The 20,922-nt window shown below is 43.0% G+C and overlaps 1 protein-coding gene across 2 annotated transcripts in view; it reads left to right on the forward strand.

Annotated features, from left to right (window-relative positions):
• The window catches only part of Veph1 (ventricular zone expressed PH domain containing 1), a 205,613-nt gene that overhangs the window by 11,482 nt on the left and 173,209 nt on the right, over positions 1 to 20,922 (forward strand). For both annotated transcript variants that reach the window (XM_085682474.2, XM_048424730.3), the window contains exons 2-3: positions 5,391 to 5,676; positions 15,154 to 15,369. In XM_085682474.2, the coding sequence (XP_085538600.2) occupies positions 5,524 to 5,676; positions 15,154 to 15,369 (369 nt within the window). In that variant the 5' untranslated portion in view covers positions 5,391 to 5,523. The remainder of the gene's footprint in view (positions 1 to 5,390; positions 5,677 to 15,153; positions 15,370 to 20,922) is intronic.

Raw genomic sequence — 20,922 nt, forward strand, 5'->3', positions numbered from 1 at the left:
TTGCTCTAGCTAAGACTTCAAGTGCTATATTAAATAGTTATATTAATAACAAACATGTCTGTTCCTGATTTTAGTGGAATTGCTTTTTCTCTCCACTTAAATTGATGCTAGCTATGAGCTTGCTGTAAACTGCCTTATTATGCCGAGGCAACTCCCTTGCATCCCTAATCTCCCCCAGACTTCTGGGTATTGGAAATTTTTGTCAAAGGCCTTTTCTACTTCTATTGAGATGATCATAATGCTTTTGGTCTTTCAGTTTTTTTATATGGTGGATTACCTTGATCAATTTTCATATATTGAATCATTCCTGCATATCTTGATTGAACCCTATTTGATCATGGTGGATGATCTTTTTGATGTGTTCTTGTATTAGGTTTGCAACTATTTTATTGAATATTTGTGCATATTGTGTTCATAAAGGAAATAGGTACCCCTTTTTCGTTGTTAAGTCTTTATGTGGTTTGGGTATCAGGGTAACTGTGGTCTCATAAAATGAATTAGGAAATGTTCATTCTGCTTTTATTTTGTGGAATGAATTGAAAAATATTGGCATTAACTCTTCTTTGAAACTCTGATATATTTCTGCATGAAAACCATCTGACCATGGGCATTTTTGTTTTATTTTGGTTGGGAGACTTTGAATGATTGCTTTTTATTTCACTTGGGGTTGTAGATCTGTTTAAATTGCTTATCTGATCTTGATTTCACTTTGGTGAGTAGGACATATTGAAAAAGATAGCCTTTTAGATTTTCCAATTTGGTACATTATAGGTTTTTTTAAAAGCAAGTCCTCATGACTCTCTGGATTTCCTCAGTATCTGTTGTTGTGTCTCCATTTTCATTTCTGGTTTGTTAATTTGGATATTCTCGCTCTGCCTTTTGGCTAGAGCTTGTTGATTTTACTGATTTTTCTCAAGAACCAACTCTTTGTTTCAATGATTCTTTGTATTGTTTTTGTTGTTGTTGTTGTTCACCTAGAAGTTTGCTTGTTTATTACCATCTACTCCTCTTGAATATGATTTTGTTGCTGTTGTTCTGGATCTTTTAGGTGTGTTGTTAAGTTGCAAGTATGAAATCTCTCTAGTTGTTTTACATAGGCACTTACTGCTGTGATCTTGCCTCTTAAGTTTGGGTATGATGTGTACTCATTTCTATTCAGTTTTAGAGAGTCTTTGATTTCTGTCTTGACCGTGTTTTATTGAGTAGAAAGTTGTTCCGTTTCATGAGTTTGTAAGTTTTCTGCTGTTGCTATCCAGTTTTAGCACTTGGTGGTCCGATAGGATACAGGGTGTTATGCCAATTTCCTTGTATCTGTTGTATCTGTTCCTTGTATTTGGTTTGTGTCTGAGTATATTGTCAGTTTTGGAGGCAGTTCCATGAGGTGCTGAGAAGAAGGTCTATTCTTTTGTGTTTTGATGAAATGCTCTGTAAATGACTATTAGGTCCATTTTGTTTATAACATCAGTTAGCTCCAGCATTTTTCTGTTTAGTTTCGTCTGGATGACCTGTCTATTGGCAAGACTGGGTACTGAAGTCTCCCACTATCAATGTGTGAGGGTAAATATGTCATTTAAGCTGTACTCGTATTTCTTTTAAAAAAATTGGGTGCCCTTGTGTTTGGGAAATGGATGTTTAAATTAGTCAAGGTTTTCTGGGGTAACAGACCTTATAGAATGAATCTATACATTTACCATATATCCACATGTAAATACACACACACATGTGCACGCACACATATGTGTGTGTATGTGTGTGTGTGTGTGTGTGTGTAGAGAGAGAGAGAGAAAGAGAGAGAGAGAGAGAGAGAGAGAGAGAGAGAGAGAGAGATGGGATTTGTTAGATTGACTTACACTCTGTGATTCAGCTAATACAACAATGGCTTCCTATGAACAGTAGGTCCAAGAATCCAGTAACTGTTCAGTCCACTAAGATGGCTGTCTTCAGTATATGTAAACTGTTCTTCAGTATATGCTTGACTCCTGGAAAGTAGGCTATAATGCTAGTGACAGAATGGGTTTGCTAGTGAGAGCATCAACAAACAGGCTAAGAGCTAGGCTTGTTTCTTCCATGTGTCTCATGTGTCTATATAGGCTTCCAGCAGAAGATGTAGCCCAGATTAGAGGTGGGTCTTCCCATCTCAAAATATCTGGATTAAAGATATGGCTTCCCACCTCAAAGATCCAGATTCGAAGTGGATCTTCCAACTTCAAATGACTTAGTTAAACAAAAATCCCTCACATGTGTATCCAGTCATTTTGGGGGTTTCAGCTAATTACAAATTTATTCAAGTTAACAACAAAAATATCATCACAATGCTACTTGGTCTTTTTCTCTTGATATTATTAATATTCTTTATTTCTTTTATATATTTATTGTTTGGAATATTTTCCCCATTTTAGTCTATTTGGTTTTCTGTAAACTTCTTGTACATTGATAGGCCTTTCCTTCTTTAAGTTAGAGAAATTTTTTTCTATGATTTTGTTGAAAATAATTTCTCTGCCTTTGACCTGTATTTCTTCTCCTTCCTTTATTTCTATTGTTCTTAGATTTGGTGTTCACAGATTTCCTGGATGTTTTATGCCAGGATTTGTTTAGATTTCATGTTTCTTTGACCAGGGCATCCATTTCTCCCATCCTATCTTCAATGCCTGAGATTCCCTCTTCCATCTCTCGTAGTCTGTTGGTGAAGCTTGCTTCTTTGTTTTTTCCATCTGAGTTCCTAAACTTTTCTTTCTAGATTTCTCTCAGTTTGGGTTTTCTTTACTGATCTATTTCTACTTTCAGGTCTTGGATGGTTTCATTCAGTTCCTTTCAACTGTTCGCTTGTGTTTTCATAGACTTCTGTGAGGAATTTATTCATTTCCTTTTTAAAATATCATATTCATAAATCCTGTTTTAAGATATTTCTTGTGTGCTTCAGCTATATCAGATTCTTCAGGGCCTGCTCTGGCAGGATTGCTGTATTCTAGTGAAGACATGTTGTCTTAACTGTTATTGCTTGTGCCAGACACTGGAGTCTGGGCATCAGGGATAGGGAAGATTGTAATTCTGGATGCTAATATCTGGTCTTGGTTTTGTAAATGGGACAGTTTGTTCCTTGGTTTCTAGTGCCCTGTCTGATCCTTAGGAGAATGTAGTGGCTGTATGTTGCCTGGCAGGAAATTCTTCTGGGTTCCTCATAGGTGTGGGTACTGGGGGTTCTAGGTAAAATGTGTTTCTGGGTGTTGGGGGCTGACATTTCAGAATGGGGATAGGGTGGGGTGGGCTGAGGGTGTTCACATACACGAAGAAAGCAGGGTACTCCAGCAGGACCTGTTTAGTTAGTCCCCTGGGGATGGGATCAGAGAGTGAGGAGAGGCCAGAGCAGAAGGTCCTCTATAGAGCTGGGGGTGCTGGGAGTGAGGCTGAGGGATTGGGCTTGGAGAAATGGAAGGAGAGATGAAGATTTGCAGTTTAGCCTACTTGCTTGCCTCATCTGAGTGTCCTGTGGGTTCTCAGGAGTGCCTACTGGAGTAGGGGGCTGGGACAAATAGTTTGGGGAGGGAGGTGGAGAGGAGAAGAACTTTAGGATCTACACAGGAGAGGAGGGAAGATGGGAAGGGAGGCTGCAGCATGTGTTTTGTGGCAGGGCTGGGGATGAGGCTGGGGCACTGGGGTTGAAGGAACAGAAGAAGTGATGATCTACAGTTAGTCTGCCTGCTTCCCTGACTGGAGCAGTTGGAGAGGGGTGGGGGGTTAGGGGGGGACATCTATATAGTCCATTGCGGATGAAGGCTCTTTGAAAGGGGGGGTTGGTGCTTAGCATGTAGTCTGCTGTAGAGCTCAAGATGAGACTGGGGACTTGGCTTTGGAGTAGCTGATGAAGAGGTGAAGATCTGGCGTGTTAGTCTACCTGTTTCCCTAGCCAGAGGAAAGGCTGGAAGATAATACAAAACTTGTACATCAACGGAGTCATAATGCCACTGAAATCCTTAAAAATGGCCCATGAGTAGCTGAAATACCGCAGATAGATTAACCTGAACATCCCGTGAAAGATTTGGCTTGTGTCTAGATGCCACAGTAAACAGAGAGTAAGGATCCTGAACTTAAGGCTGCATTCAGCCTAGAGAGGTGTTCCCATAACAGTAACTCCCAGGGGAGATACCCCAGGTACCGTTGGGTCCTCTTTCTTCTCCCTCTCATTCCAGGGAACTCATTCGCACTGAAATAATGGCCAGAGTCACCCACTGCTCTTGTTAAACAAGTCACTGTGGGCCCTTACTCTCTGAGAAAGTGACTGCATTTATTAAGTTGCTGGCAGGCATGAAGGGATTATACTTCACTGCAGCCGGTGGTGAAAGTCTGCTCACCCCAAAACAGGAGATTAGCCCCATAATTAGCCCATAAGTCTCCTAAGGGACCTTGGGGAAGTCATCAAACACCCCTGGCCTCCAAAGGACAGTTAAAGTTTCTAGTAATGCAAACACTCTGTAATTGTAGTAGCTCCAGAAGGGAACTGAAGAGAATAGCCGGATACCCAACTTGTCCCCTTGCTCTATTCTCTGTGAACTGCTACGTGGCGGAGAAGTGACACGAAACTGTATTAATACAGCTGAGTAACAGAGGGAAGCTACCTGATCCCAGAGACCTTCCTGTTTAGCCTGCGCTGCAGTACTATCATGTTCAATGTCAGCACTCAAGTTCAGCTTCAGTAGAAATCTTCCTAACCCACACACCGAGGCGAAGCCCTTTATCTCGTTGCTATTTAACTGGAGAGTGCACAGGCTTGAAGTGAGGAGATAACTTTGTAGACCGAAGGAAGGAGGGATTTCTGTTGCCGCACAGCTGGATCATGCAGCCAAGAGAGCAAACTAGCTTCTGTGTCAGGTTCTGGAGGGATGGGCACCAGGCAGTGGGTTCTGAACGGTGTTTCCTCCCTTGCGCCTAATTCCCAAGGGCTCTGCTTGCCGAGGATCTAGCCAGCTCCGGACTTGTTCCCTGCTCTTTCACTTCTTCCCCTCGTGGAGCAAAGTGGGGAGGGGGTGTAGGAAAGACACACCAGGGGAATGTGTGTGAGTCTTGTGTTGCTCCTTCAAAGCTTCCAATTAAAGTCTGCAGAAACCTGATACTCTCTGAAAGAAAGAATTTTCTGAGATAAAAAAGAAATAAAAGAAAGAGCTCCTTCAAATACCACCAAGCAAGAGCTAATTACTCTATGAACGTGTTTTCAATTCTCCTCCCCCCATGTCTCTCTCTCTCTCTCTCTCTCTCTCTCTCTCTCTCTCTCTCTCTCTGCTTTTCCCTTCCCTCCCTGCTCCCCCCCCCCCCCCCCGCTACCAAGGTCACATTCTGAGCTCACGCCATCTGCCACTCTGCCACTGGCCACATTCTATCACTTGTCTCCATTACAGAGACTGCCAAAGGAGACCCCGAAGTCTAAAGGATAACGGCCCTTCCTGGGATATGAAGTGTACCTACTGCAACATGGTTTTCTCTCTCTAGCCCTGGATAGCTGAACATGGCCCTGGGTCCACAGAGAGCCAAATGATCCAACCCACAATGCATCAGCTTTTCAGACTGGTTTTGGGACAAAAGGATCTCTCCAGAGCTGGGGACCTCTTCTCTTTAGATGATGCTGAGATTGAAGACAGCCTGACGGAAGCTCTGGAGCAGATTAAAGTCATTAGCTCATCTTTGGTAAGTAAATTGGTCGGTAGAATAGACCTCTCCAGTAGCCAATCTCAGAGCCAAAGACTATATGCCTCCCAGCAAAGAGAAAAGGGAAAGGCCAGTGGTTTGTAGAATATGTGGCTTAATTGGTATCTTAGAAAAATAAAACTGAACAAGCCATTATCTTAGGCTAGCTTTCGCCCACTCACAGAAACCCGAATGCTGGAAATCGAAAACGAGAGTGGAAGTCTCACAAATGGATTCTTTGGGGGCTATTTTTACATCCTTGAAATGTCACGGAGAAGAGGGGTGGTAACAAATTTAAGGAAAGCAGACCTGCCAAGCTGCACAACTACATCAGCAAACAAAGCAGGGCGGGCGGGTGGCGGCGGCTGAATAATGAAAGAAGGCAGGTGACACCTCTGGCACACTGGTAATCTGAGACACGGACTGCCGGGGCGCTGCTGCCAGGAATGACAGTCGCCCAGGGCCTGATGATGCTGGTTCTGTTTACTTATGCATCGCCTCGCTCTCTGAAAAAAAAAAATCTTTTCTTTGCTTCATTTTCTACCTTCCAGTCTCCATTTAATTCAACTCTGCAATTAGTCCCAAATATGGGCACATCCCTTTAAGATCCCAACCGAGCCTCCCCCTCCTTTGTTTTGCCTCCGTGTCAAAAATCATACATTCTGAAAATGCATCCCAAAGCAGAGATGTGTGCAATACCCTGTGTGGTTTGGTATTGACCTTCTTGGTTGGGCTCGGACCTTCCTTGAGATTAGTCCTACTTCAAAGACCTCAGACTAAACGCCTGTCACGCCCACATGCTCACAACTCAATAGTGTTTGCTCACACTTAAGCACAGACACCTCTTGGGAGGGAGAAGGTGTGGGGCTTGCGACATTGACATGTAGCAGCCACTTCTGTGAGACTTTTGAAAGCAGCGCCGGCAAGCCACAAGGATTGATCCACGCGCCTGTCATCATATTCATTTGCCCTTCACTCTTTTTTAAAGATATATTTATTCATGTATTTTGTGTGTGTGTGGGTGGTGGGGGGTGTTCTGCCTTCATGCACACCCAAAGAAGAAATCTGATCCCATTACAGATGGCTGTGAACCACCATGTGGTTGCTGGGACTTGAACTTAGGTCCTCTAGAAGAGCAGTCAAGCGCTCTTGACCACTGAGCCATTTCTCCAGCCCTCGCTCTTTATTTTTAATGTACCAATCCCCCCACTAGCCAATGGGTCATTTCCCTAACATTCTTCTTTGACAGCAATCACTTGTTCATACTTTTCCCAGACCATTAATCATCTTCATCTGACTCAAAACATAAAGTGTTGCGAGTACGTTTGCACTCTCTGGGTGGTGTTTCTGCGCTGTCTCCATCCGGCCCCTCATTCACTCTTCTAGAAATAAACTGGCTGAATATGTCATTGCTTTTTGTCTTCCTTGGAAAAACAAACCTACTCAGACTAAGGTCTGTTTCCAGCAGAGGTCACTAGTGGCCTATGCTTTCCTTGGTTTCCTTCAACCCGCCTTACAGATAGATATCAGAGGAAGGACTTTAGGACCGGGCCTGTTATGTCTCCATGGGTTCAGTGAGGGTGCGACTTGAGTCTGGCAGCACTGCCGAACCAAGTCCTCTAGCGAACATCCCACCTAGCTGAGAGTTCCCAGCTCTTCTTTCTTAACTTCCGTCTCATTGACTCCCTCCACCCATCTCCAAGGAGCAGAAGTAACATGGCGACTTACCGTTTGCACGTGTCAAGCTTAGGGACTGGTGCCGGTCACTCTTCCCTTGCCTTTCCTGTTAGTCTGCTGTGCCATCTTGGCTGACTTGCCTATTGCCTGTGTTAAATACATTCTCATGATATGACCCAGGTCTCCTTTGCAGGTTGCCCCTTTCTTGATGACACTGGACCACAGTAATTAATTCTTATTCTCAGTTCTTCAAGAAGAGAACTAGAAGTTTCCTTTTGAACTGCTTTTTCAAACATCTTTCCAGCACCGATCTCTTCTTTGGGACTCTGGACAAATGGCCACTTCTGCTTGCTCAATAGTGAGGCTAGGAATGCTGTTCTTATGCTATTCCGCCCTCTTAGATTTCTCCTAGTTAACTATCGTCTCTGTATCACAAGGCTGTTTGTGAATTGCTCTTACTCTGCTACCAATGGAAGGATGGGAAAGAGCAAGATCCTTCTACCCCCTGACAGCCTGCTTAAAACCTGTAACTCTGTGGTCAGCAAAACACATTTTGTAAGTATGTAGGGAAAGGTATACAAATTGTGCTATCTAAATACAACTTTGATGTAAATTACAATAATCATTTATCTATTTATAATAAAATGATAACTCAGATGTCATCATTTTGGGGTTGTTCTGCCCAAGTCTCTGCTCTGGCATGTAGAGAAGGGATATTATTATTGATTATATTCCACCCTCCCCTATTGCTGCCATTTCCTAACCTCACTTCCGGGGGGGGGACATCCAGCTCACCTGCGCAATCTCATCCAGATTGTGCTGCTAAGAGGCCCCTCCTGAGCTTGCTAATCCCCTCCATACAAATAGACCTCAGTAATTTTATTCTCTGTAGTTGTTGCTTTTCTCTCTGTGGCCCACCACCCAGCTTCCAAATAAACACATGAGAAGACTTATTCTTACTGATAAATGCCCAGCCTTAGCTTGGCCTGTTTCTAGCCAGCTTTTCTAACTAAAATTATCCCATTTCTCTTTAACTACATTTTGCTTCTGGATTCTTTATCCTTCTTTATCTTATCTATCTTTCTTTCCTTCTTATGCTATGGCTGGCTCTGTGGCTAGGAGGCTGGCCCCTGGCATTCTCCTTTGCTTCTCCTTTTCTTACTTCTCTTGTTCTTCTTCCTAGATTTCTCCTCCTATTTATTTTCTTTGCTTGGCAGCCCCGCCTATCCCTCTCTTGTCTAGCTGTTGGCTGTTCATCTCTTTCTTAGACCGATCAGGTGTTTCAGACAGGCACAGCTTCACAGAGTTAAACAAATGCAACATAAAAGAATGCAACACATCTTTGCATCATTAAACAAATATTCCAGAGCATGAATAAATGTAACACATCTTAAACTAAAAATACACAACAATTCTCAAAGAATTCTTGTGTCCAAGTTCTCAGAGAATGCCTCATTGTAGCTCCAAGTACCAACTACTTTCTCAATGCTCTAGGATCCTGCTTGGGATCATCTTAATTTATTATTGTGATTTATCATGGTTTTTACTTGGGCCAGTTGCTCAGAGCCATTGTGAATGCTCATCAGATAAAGTGCTCTGCTCCTAAAATACCATTTTAATAGCAATAGCACACATTTTCCACATTTATCCTGGGACATTCTAAGACTTTCGGGGTGGATCAAATCTTATAGCCAGGTCATTTCTTAAGTGGCTTCCATTACATTTAAACCATTGCAAACACTTTCTTGTGTTCAGACCCTTGTGCTACACAATTCTGCCTCTTAGCCATCATGATTCTATCAAATATATTTAGCTATCACTCCAAGCGTTGTCAGATCAGAGCATCTGCCAGGCTGCCTCAGTTCCTTCCCCCAGAGTTATCAGTCCTTCCTTACTGGATTCCAGTCCCCATTTGGTGGCTAACCAGCCCTTACTGGGATTCCTGGCCCCAGCTGGTGACTAATCAGCCCTTACTAGAGTCCAATCCCCAGTTGGTGGCTGCTTTCCCTACCAATTAGCACATTGCTCTCAACCACTTTGCTTTGAACGCCTCACTAAGTTCCCAAACATGCCTTTAATTTTGTCTTTTTATGCCAAATCCTTTCCAGACTACCTTTATAATTAGCTTTCTTTCTTATTAACTTAGCTTTCTTTTCAGATAACTTAAAGTGAGATCATCTCTCTATCCAGTCATCTACTTTTCAGTACCTTCTTTGCTCCATGGAATATTTTAAAACAGTGGAACATATTGGGCACACAATATCACCTCATCTAAAACCTTCGACACCTACAAAAGTGGTGCATCTGTATCACCCCACCCCAGACTTTACAGGGCTCAGGAAGAGAGGGGGGAAGATTGTAAGAACCAGGGGTCAGGCAGAATGAGAGCAAAACATTGTCTTGTGGACGTGCCCAATTCCTGGGCTCATGCGTTCACAGCAGCTATGAGCACCTACACAAGACCAGTGAAGAGCAAGCCAGTCAACATTTCAGCATGAGGAAGGGGGAGGTTCTTAAGCCCCTGACCCTAGCTGAGGAGCTATCTGCAGCTATTGGCTTCTGGGAGAGGGAGACTCAGTTTTTCTTTAAGGGTGTAGCCCTCGGTAGGTCAACCATGCTCCAGTGGATGGCTCACACCCATGAGTATGTTGACACCACAGATTCGTCTCAATGATTGTTTTTAACCTTGATTCATTTTATTATTTATGTTTGGGTATGTTTTGCCTGCATATATGTATGTGTAACAATGCATGTCTGGTGACTTCAGAGGTAAGAAGAAGGCATTAGAGGCCTGGTACTCAATTATAGAGGGTTGCAAATCATCATATGAATATGTGGGATTGCACTTGGGTCCTCGGCAACAGAAACAAGAGATCTTAACCCTGAGACAAATTTCCAGTCCCCAATATAAAGTTATTTTTTAAAAAAATTTAAAAAAATGATAACACATAGTTGGGAGCTGGTGAAGAGGTAAGGATGAGTCTGGGAGAAGTTGGGGGAAACGGAGGAAGTGAATATGATCCAAATACAGAGTATTCTGAATGTTGATTAAATATTATATTTAGAAAAGGCATAACAATAAAACCAGGAAGAAAGGAAGAGAGAGAGAGGGGGGGGAAGAAGAAGAAGAAGAAGGAGGAGGAGGAGGAGGAGGAGGAGGGAGAGGAGGAGGAGGAGGAGGTAGGGAGGAAGGGAGGAAGGGAGGAAGGGAAGAAAGGAGGAGGAATTTGGTACAACTGAAATGCTTGTATATTTCTTTCCAATACAGTTGTCCTTCCTTAGACCCGTATGCTAACCTGTAGCTGGACTGTGGTATTCGACCATGTATTTTTTTAAGTTCTATATTGGAAATGCTTGACTTAAACATTATTAGTAGAAAGTTTTAAACTTTTATATAAGGATTAAAACCTAGAAAAAAATTAAAGTCCTTTGGTGTGTATCACAATATCTGAAATACACAGATCTCTAAACCCAGTTGTTTCTATTTATACTGAGAACCTTCGAAGTCTATAAAAACTAGAAAAAAAATTAAACTTTATATAAATGCTTTCCTAGCTTTGATGCTGTTTTTAATTTATCCAGCTTGGCACATGCAGTCTCATTTATGTAGTGAATTTTATATGAACATACCACTGTTTTCATTCATTCTTCTTTTGGACTGGCCCTCACTACTCAAATAGTGCTATAGTAAACATTATTGCCGTTGATTATTTTGGCAAATATGCACTTCTCAGGTTCTCAGTAAAAAGGAAAACAACTGGGTTTAGATCATCTTTGTATGTCCAGTATTATAATCTGCACCAAATTGCTTTCTAATGTGAAGGGTGTATGACGGCTCCGATTGCTCTCTTCATTAGTTCCCTCATATATCAACTGTTGCAACTTCTTTTAAATAAGTTTAGTGAAGCAGTATGCAAATGCTAATTAAATCGGCAACAACTCCTCACTTGCAAGTGAGGGCAACCATTTTTCATCTGCTCATGTGCCATTCACCTCTTGGGTTTATATAAAGTTCTGTTTCTAGTTATTCATTTGCTTTCTCTTTTAGTGGAAGGAAGGGTACTGAGGCAGGGCCGTACTTTACAGAGGAAGGCTGGCCTAGCCCTGCCTATGTCGTTCAAGTATACTTGAACTAGATTGTGATGTTGCAGCCTCTCAGGTTCAAGGTTGCAGGTGTGCAGCACCACACCTGGCTCCCCCCACCCCACCCCCAGGTATTTAATGTCCTTTTCAGTTCTTAGGCTGATCTTTGTCACTTATGCATGCACTCTAGCATTCCAGAGGGAAGTGGGCCCCTTACTGTGTGAGCCTGGTAAGACAAGTGTACCCCAAGCTGCTCTCGTTTGTTCTTGTTCTTTAAGAACTTTACATTTAGATACTCACATTTTGTGAATGATTCTGAGAAAATGCGAACTGGAAATTCTTTGTATCCATAACCTAATTTGAAAAAGAAATTGAGCACCACAGTGGCAGCACAAGGCTTTCTTTTCTGAAGATGCAGCCATACCGTCCACTTACTTCAGACTTCTTCGAAACAAAATTGTGTGGTTCTCTCCTCCTAAGTTTCGCCTCCTGCACGTGTGTCTGTGCAGCACTTTCACGCCTGGTGCTCATGAAGGAGAGAGGAGAGCACTGCCTTCTCTGGAACGCTGGTTGTGGGCTTGCACATGCATGCTGGGAACTGAACCCATTAGATCCTGTCAGTAGTGTGCATTGTCTTCTAAATTAAAGCACTATATATCCTTAGCTAGGGCTAAAGATGGCATTCTTTTTTTTTAAAGTCTTTTCTACTTTTTTCCAAGTGAATAAAGCACAGTCACTTTATTTGTTATTGTTGTGTGTGTGATGGATGTGGGAGGAGTGTGCACGCCGGAGCATGTGTGTGAAAGGCATAGGACAACCTTTTATAATCCGTTCTCCTTCCACTTTACGTGAATTCCGGGGATGAACCCAGGTCATTAGTTCAGCAAGTGCTTTACCGGTTAGCCATCTCATGAGTCCCTTAATACAACTTATTTTTGGTGATTTTATATCCAGCAAACTTAATCAACTATCCTATAATACTGACAATCAATCTGTGTACATTTCATCATTTGTGAGGGGTGGAGCTACGTTAAGAGCACTGGCTGCTTTTCCTGAAAACCCAGGTTCAGGTCCCAGCACCCATGTGGTAGCCCACAACCATCCAAGACTCCAATTCCAGAGAACGCAGTGCCTCCTCTGGCCTCCATGAGCACCAGGCATAGAAATATTGCACAGACATACATGTAGGCAAACTCTTCACACACACACACACACACACAAATAACATTAAAAATAAATTATGTGTAAAATGCAGTTAAAAGATTCACACACAAAGAAGGTAGATGGTTTCTGAGTTGCTGAAGATGACGTTGTAAAAACACAGGCCCTGGGAACATGTTTCCACTGGAGAAGGAAACTGGGGGCTGAGGGACGGGGCTAAGCGGGCTTAGAGGGCTCTGCTCTGCACTTTCAACCTTGTTTTCTCCATCTCTAGTACCATAGCTATGCCTTATCTTTTAAATTAATAAAAATTTGGAACTGAATGGCCCAGTCATTAATAGCACTTGCTCTTCCAGAGGACTGAGGTTTAAATTCCGGCTCCCATGTGGCAGATTATAACTATCTATAACTCTGGTTTTAGGAGGTCAGATACCCTCTCGGTCCTCTTCGGGCACTTGTGTGTTGCACAGATGTGCATGCATGCAGAACACTCACACAAATAAAATAGAAATAAAACTCTTTAAAGATTTAAATCCAAAAATTTAAATAATTTAAGTTTCTAATTTTAGAAGGCAAATGTAGTGGATTTTTCTGTCCCTCCAGCCATCCCTCAAATCATGACACAGAGACTTACTATAAATTATGAAAGCTTGGGCAATTACTTAGACTTGTTTCTAACTAGCTCTTATAACTCAAATTAACGTATTTTTATTAATTTATGTCCTGCCACGTGACTTGTGGCTGTTACCTCTCCTCCTATACCTACTACTTTCTCGGCATCTGACTAGCAACCCTGCCTTCTTCTTCCCAGCGTTCTCTCTGCCCTGAAAATCCTGCCTAGCTATGGACCGTTCATCTTTTAATTAAACCAATCAGAGTGACACATCGTCACAGTGCACAAAAAATTAATCCACAACATTTCCCCCTTTTTTTCTAAATAAAAAGGAAAGGTTTTAACTCTAACATTATAAAACTATATACAATAAGAACAACTGTCAAGTATGAGTTACATTTACAATGTCCAACTTATTTCTCTTTGCAAACTTGGAGAAAGAACTATATTATTTATCCTATCTTCGTCCAAGGTATGAACTTAGTCCAGAAACCATTTCTGTCATAACTTGTATTATCCTCCTAAAACTTGACTGTTCAGCTTTTTATTAAACCCACCAGAGTGATACATCTTCATAGTGTACAAAAAGATTATTATACAACAGGGAAAAAAATACACAACTCAAAAGCTTGATTGATTTAACTGTCTGAACTCAGCTTTGAAAAGGAACGATGAAGCGTGTTCAGACTTACAACTCCAGTGTTGCCTTAATATCCTTAGTAGGAAAAAAAATATTGTTCCAGAGGAGGATCAAAAGGAAAATGAAGTCAACTAAGGAAAAATAGACTTGACACTCATTGCCCAATTCCCAATGGAGGAAATAACAAATGGCCAATAAACACACGGAGATATGTATCCTTACTTTCATTCAAGGAAGTGCCTAACACCAAACAGTAATGAGATACTGTTTTCCACTGATCAAATTAGTAAAAATTAAAAATACTTTGTTCCTGCAAAAGCACAATGAAGATATTAAATTTTCACCCAGACAACTGGAGTTTAAATTAGTGAGGTCTTTCTGGAAGGTAGTTTGGTAGTTTGTAGTGGGAGCCTCAAAATTATCTCTGTCCTTTGCTCCAGAAAGTTGCTCCTTCTGGAGGAAAAAAAATATCTGGGTTACAGGTGATTACAGTGTAGATATAGGTCTGAGATGTTTATTGACCTCATTATAACAGTAAAAACTGTGTTAGGAGTGAGAATTCCCAGTCGGCCAACGGGGCGGGGTGGTGCGGGGCCTCTGAATGCTCACCTACTTCTAGTTGTCTGCCCTGTGAGACTCCCATGGTGGTGTTTAGTCAGACCCGGTTTCCAACGCAAAGCAATAAGCATTTTTGCTGTACACGTTTGTTTTTTTCACATTTAAAATTTTTCAGGGATTATATTCTTTCTTGATAAAGATGAGGATGTGCCTAGGAGGTAATTAAGACAGGAAGCTGGAAGGAAATTTGAGTGGGGAAAGCTTACCGGGGGGGGGGGGGGGGGGGGGGGGGGGGGGGGGGGGGGGGGGGGGGTTTGTTGCTTCTTTAAGTTGAAGAGGAAGAAATGAAACATTGTGTTCTACTGGAGTCTGGGAAAGAACTAATAAGAGAACATTACAAAGTAACGTGAATTTTTTTTCTCATATACTTGACTTAAAAAAACATCACTGAAAAAAGTAACTTCTATCTTGGAGAGACTTAAAAACTGAAATGGCCTGAAGAGTCACCTGCTCACACATTAATGATCCAGCTCCTCTGGCCAGCTGTCACCCTCCATTTTATTACTGACAGCAGGGGCTTGGATGTATGTTCTGCCTCTTCCACAAGAGGAAGTAAAGGGCTTTACCACCTCACTCCTTAGCACACAGCAACACACAGCATTTCAAAACAACTCGCTGCGTAGCTTCCTTTTCAAGGACAACTTTCTCGAGTGCTTATTAACTTGAAGGTTTTCTTTCTGAATAGGACTACCAAACTAATAATAATGACCAGGCGGTGGTTGAAATCTGTATCACAAGGATCACAACGGCCATCAGAGAGACGGAATCCATTGAAAAGCATGCCAGGGCCCTGGTGGGACTGTGGGATTCCTGCTTGGAGCACAACCTGAGACCCGCGAGGAAAGACGAAGATACTCCACATGCAAAAATTGCATCTGATATCATGAGCTGCATCTTGCAGGTATGTTGCTGCGCCAGCAGCAGGCAATGTGATACGGAGTTGGCAGCTTACGGTGAACACATGATGTCTCTGAACTGAGAGGCAGTTTTGGTGCCTCTTAGATACTGTAAAAAGACACCATAACCCCGGATAGAGTAAGCCAGCAGGTGGCTCACTAATAAACTGAGAAAAAAACCTACTGAGTCCCTGCTGAGTCCCTGTGAGCTATATTTTAAAGAATGCAAAATAATACCTCAACAAGCATGAAAGCATGCTTGGGGAGGTCAAAGGAGGATAGGGGGCGCTCTTCTCCCTCACTTCACACCCTCTCTCACAGGGTCTCTCAGTGAACCTGAAGATCAGCGTTGCAGGCACATTCAGCTATAGTCAGCTCTGTATGTGGGTGCCAGAGGTTTGAACCCAGGCCCTCATGCCTGCACAGCCAATGCTTCTGTCTGCTGAGTCGTCTCTCCAGCCTGTCTAACTCACTTTAAGTCTATTTTCCTGTGTGCTGTGAATACCCATCTGTTCTACATGTGAGAGATTGGCAGGTCCGTGTCATTAAGTCTCTACCCTGCCATGTCTTTACAACTCTGCTTTGCCCCTTGTAAATTAAGAGCAACAACACCTGCTGTCTGAAACCGTGAGACATCGAGGGGATGGGGCATGTGCAGCGCTTACTTTGAACAATTACAGTTCAGTCAGTGATCAGGAAACATGGCGGTCCGTAGCTAGCAAATAAATCCACAGTCTTGTAGGCCAACAGAAACAAGGTCCCAGATAATTCCCACCAGGTCATAAACATGTTAAAATTTTATGCTACAGACCGGTGATGGTGGGTGAACATGAAGAAGGACCTTCATTACAAAACTCTCTATAGGTGCTCTCCACATGATGTGGAGCCCCAAATTCAAACCACAGCTTACTTAGGACCAGGAGATTCCTCTGACCAAGTTACTATATGGATTCAGTCATTTCCCATCTCCTGGAGAACCCCTGGAAGAGAGATAAACAAGACATTCTGCTTTCTAAAATAAATACGAACTTGGAGAGGGCAGATGAGGATGAAAACGTGGCCCAGGGGTATTATAACTATCATCGTCATCAACGTACTAGAATGAAATTCTAAAGAACTGGGAGTACCTGATTCTGATCTCATCGTCCGAGTCAGGGTGATCACTTTCCCTCAACTGCTTGCTTGTAGACCCGATGTCATATGTCAATCAGCTTTGCATTACCTGCTGTCTCCTCTCAGCTAACACTCTGGGAGGACCTATGAAGAGGGAAATAATAAAAGATGACTGACAAGGAAAACAAAGGGAACTAGAAAGAATCCGCAAATCAGGAAGCATGTATTTTTCTGCATTGTAAAAGGACCTAATGTCTAGCCTCATTGCTTGCACTTGGTTACTGCTTGTGTAGGCTTCCCCAGTCAGTACCCTGTGAAGACTTTGAGAAACAGGACCCAGGATGGCTCAGTATTTCCTTCAGAATTCTTATGGGGGAAACTGGTTGTATAAAGTTAGAAGGTTCCTCAACAAGCAATCCCCTATTATTTAGCCTTAGGGTGCTCTTGGACAAATTAACATTTTTGTGTCTTTATTGCTTCGTCCTATAAGTACACATTATAGGAGTAATTTCCTTGTGGCTTTGTTGTGATGAACAAATGACCAGATAGCAAAAAGAAAAATACGGAGGAAATAAGTAAGAAACACCACATGGTCGTTAACTCCAGTTGACATTATCATCTGCAGGAGACCATTCGATACTGTAAGATATGCTCTTTTTACTGCTATTTGCCTGTGTGTGTTTTCTGTGCCCGGGGGAAACAAGTGAGAGTGGTTGACCTTAGGCATCTCCCTCCAGGGCTCTTCACTTTATCAATTGAAGCAGGATCTCTTGAGAAAACCAGAGCTAACCGGCTTGCCCCTGTCTCCACCTCCAAGTGCAAGGATCGTGTAGGCAGGGCGCCACACCTACCTAGCTTTCATGCGGGTCTGATAAGCCCTCAGTAGGGTCCTCACACTTGTGTGGCAAATGATTTATCCACTCAGCCATCGTCCAACCCACCGTTCAACCCTTTGCAACAAGCTGTTAATTCAATAATTGCACCCATTGGTGATCCTTTGCCTGTCTCTAGTCTCCACAAATTATATTTTGCTTTGTTTTGTTTTGTTTCTCCATGAAGGTAGTCCCAGAACCTACAATAGCACTTGGCAAACTGCAGGAACTCAGGTAGTATCTACTGAATGATGTAATGTATGGGTTTGGGGGCAGTAATGATCCTGTGGTTTCCTTAGCAACTAGACTTCTCTCCAGTGGGCTTCTGGATGTGGTTCTGGGACAGGAGAATGGAATGTGAGGGATGGGGACCTCCCTTCTCTCACCTTTCAAGAAACCCACTGAGCAAACCGGATGTCGGTGTCAATTAGACTTCTAGAGAGCTCCACCGGTAAGAATCATGCAGTCTGCCTGTCTGCTTGATGAGGCTGCATGAACATCCGAGGAGCACTATTTTAATAGATGAAGCTGAACATCTCTTGAGATTGTTACTTTTCTGTGGCTCCAATTGGAGTCAATCCCCAGGGGCAGAGGAGCCTCTCTGTTCCTGTTCCCGAGATCTGTATCTCGTCTCTGCTGTATCCATTCCAGTTTTAAACCCCTCAGAAAGGTTCCCAGAGCGCGTTTTCAAAAGGGGAGTTTCCACCAAGAGCTCAAATGGTGCTAATCAAGTTGAGAAATGGAACCCTTGGCATCGTGGAACAAGGCCCTCTTGTTTCGCGTCTCCAGTGAGGGGCAGCAGTCCTCAGGAGTAGCTTTATTTCCACCCTGCCCTGCCCTCCGTTTGTTCCCTGCGCTCGGAACTTGTAAGATAATATTCACACCAGCCCACTCACATCTATGCTGAGGGCCAAGCGCTGTGACAGGCTGTGGGCATTATCAGCGGCTCTTGAAGTGGCTTATTTCTTGTAGAATGGTGACCACAGGACTTTTTTTTTCTGCCTGTATCCCATTAGCCGCCCTGTGATCCAAATAACTCTAAAGATAAAATGCCTTTCGGTGCCCAGCTCTACTGCGTGAGTTGCCTTTGAAGGGGAAGCTCAGCCGCTGGGGCAGAGTTGTTTGCTATCTGTTAGGTCCGTGGGATTCTTTGTCAATGTCATGCTGGCCTCTAGCCCCTTGCTCACATCCTGTTGTCGTCAGCAGTGCCTGTGGCTTTTGATAGGGTAGGGGCTGTCTAGACACTGTTCTGAGCCCAGGTGCTTTTGGTGGAGATCGCTTAGAATTTAGATGAACTGTTTACTCTTTGCTTAATGTTTTACTTCTTGTTTCATTTGAGAGATTTCCAAATTATATGAGTAGGGAGAAGACAGAAAAATTGAGTGTGTCGGAGTTTGCTTTGTTTTTTAGGGATGAAGTGATACGCCTGAGGGGAGGGTGTTGTGCTTTTGAGCTGCTGGATCCACGCTTCAGAGGCATCCAGAACTGTTTTAAGAAGAAGACAATCTGATTGGCTCAGAAGGCCCGCTCTTTCAGTGCTCCTGCCAAGGGCTAGCTCACTCCAGAGCTTAAAACAGAAACTAACGATTTCCATTCATCTGATCCTTCCTTGTGTTTGTCTGCGCTCACAGTTAGCAAGCGCCACTTCCTGTTGCCACCACCTTTGATGTTTTGACGTTACACATAAATGTGCTTGAGATCATAGTGCACACCTTTAGTCCCAGCGTTAGGGAGGATGAGGCAGGCACATCTATGTGGTCATATATGGTCTAAGTCAGCATGAGGTCAGCATGGTCTAGGTAGTGAGTTCAAGGACAGCCGGAGCTACATGGGGAGACTCCATCTAAAAAAATAAATAAATAATTTAAAAGTGCCTGAAGATCTATTCCTCTAGCAGAAGACATGTGCCTTTCTATTTCAAGTTATTCTTGACAAAAAGACTTAGTGTGGAAAAAGTATCTTTGACGTGGTGTTCCTTTTGGAATGTTCCCAATGGTAGGGCTTGGACCAGTCATTATAGGAACAAGTTTAACTGTTGAAAGTTTAACTATCAGAAGCCTCCAAGTGATGGAGAGATTGGGTGGCTATAAACAGAGCCCATGACGAGACTGGAGGTTAGGGTAACATCCAGTGCTACGATGGACGTAACTCGAATGTGAATTCAAAGAAGCAGCCAATGTAGCATAGTTGAGAAAAGTGGGAAAAAGTCAGTTAACCTTGCTGAACCCCACAGTCTGAAGTGTACTGGCAAGAGGAAGATGGATCACTGTTTTGGTAGACGTACTCAATCAAGTGTTACTCGGAGCAGGTATTAGAGACTGAATTTGGTGGATGGAATGTGCTGGTCATCACAGATGGTTGTAGAATAAACGTGTTGTTTTAAACAGGCTCAACCTGTTTAAACAGGTTCTTGATGGGATAGATCTCAATCTCTCTCGGAGCTCACCTGATCTTGTGCTGTTGAGTGAGGACTCTGGTTTCTGGCCTGTCTTCTTTGAACCTTGATATTGTGAAAGGGATGTTCTGATCTGACCAAAGAAAGTCTCCCGCAGTAAATGAGTCCCTTGGCTTCACTAGTACTTGTCAGTCTTCTAGAAATCTCTTGGTGTGGGTTGTCCTTAGTAGATTCTAGCAATTCTATGTATATTTTGAGTGCCAGGCCCAATCAGGCCCGTATATACGTGCTAGAGGAGGAGACATAGATCAAGATATTCAGATAAGCCATGAGAGGTCTCAAGGCAGGCCATGGTCCTGATGTATCTGGAAAGTAGATGAAAAACAGGAATGAGTTAAAACACATCAGGCATTTTGCTTGTTTGTTTGTTCCTGGTGACTAGGAAACTAGGAACGCTTAAGCAAAAGGTATTTAATTAGCATGTTTACAGGCATGGAGATGGGCTAAGCGCACCCTATATCATGGAGCTCAAGTATTAACAGGACCTGATTTTGCCCTGTTTGCCTCTCTGACCCCATGCTTTCTCAAGTGTCATTTAGGATTTTTCCTGTTTACTGGGGTCACATGATAGTGACACCCATAAACTCTTAATACCTTGAATCCAGCAGGAAAATTACAATCACTGAGCCCTTCAAAGAATCTGTAATTAAATTTGGTGAAGCACTTATTCCTGACTCATCATTTGAACCAGGGAAATGTGGCTCACTCTCAAGCTGAGACATTCAATCACTCTTGAGATCAAGGGCAGAAATGTCTTCAGCAGAAAGTCTGGAAAGCTCCTCAAAGAGGAATAATGTAGACTCTCAGAAGAAGAAGAGCAGGAGCGTGTGCAGGCTCAGTGAGGCTGAGACCTGGAGAGAGAAGGGAAATCATAGCAATAACAGTTTCCGTCAAATAGGGAGCAATAGGGACTCAATACCCAGATATGAGTGTTCCAAAGTCAGTGCTCCCAACTCACCGAGTGTCTCAGCTACCCCAGAACATCGCCTTTACGTGGCTCACATGCTCAGTGTGAACAGGCGACTCCTCCTCCTGACACGGACACTGTCGTTAATGTGCTGTTGACTGTCTTGGAGCCACCACGGCACATCACGGTCATTCACAATATCCTAAAGCAG

The sequence above is a fragment of the Myodes glareolus genome, chromosome 20 (assembly GCF_982192425.1).
Source record: "Myodes glareolus chromosome 20, mMyoGla1.1, whole genome shotgun sequence".
Taxonomy (NCBI): Eukaryota; Metazoa; Chordata; class Mammalia; order Rodentia; family Cricetidae; genus Myodes; species Myodes glareolus.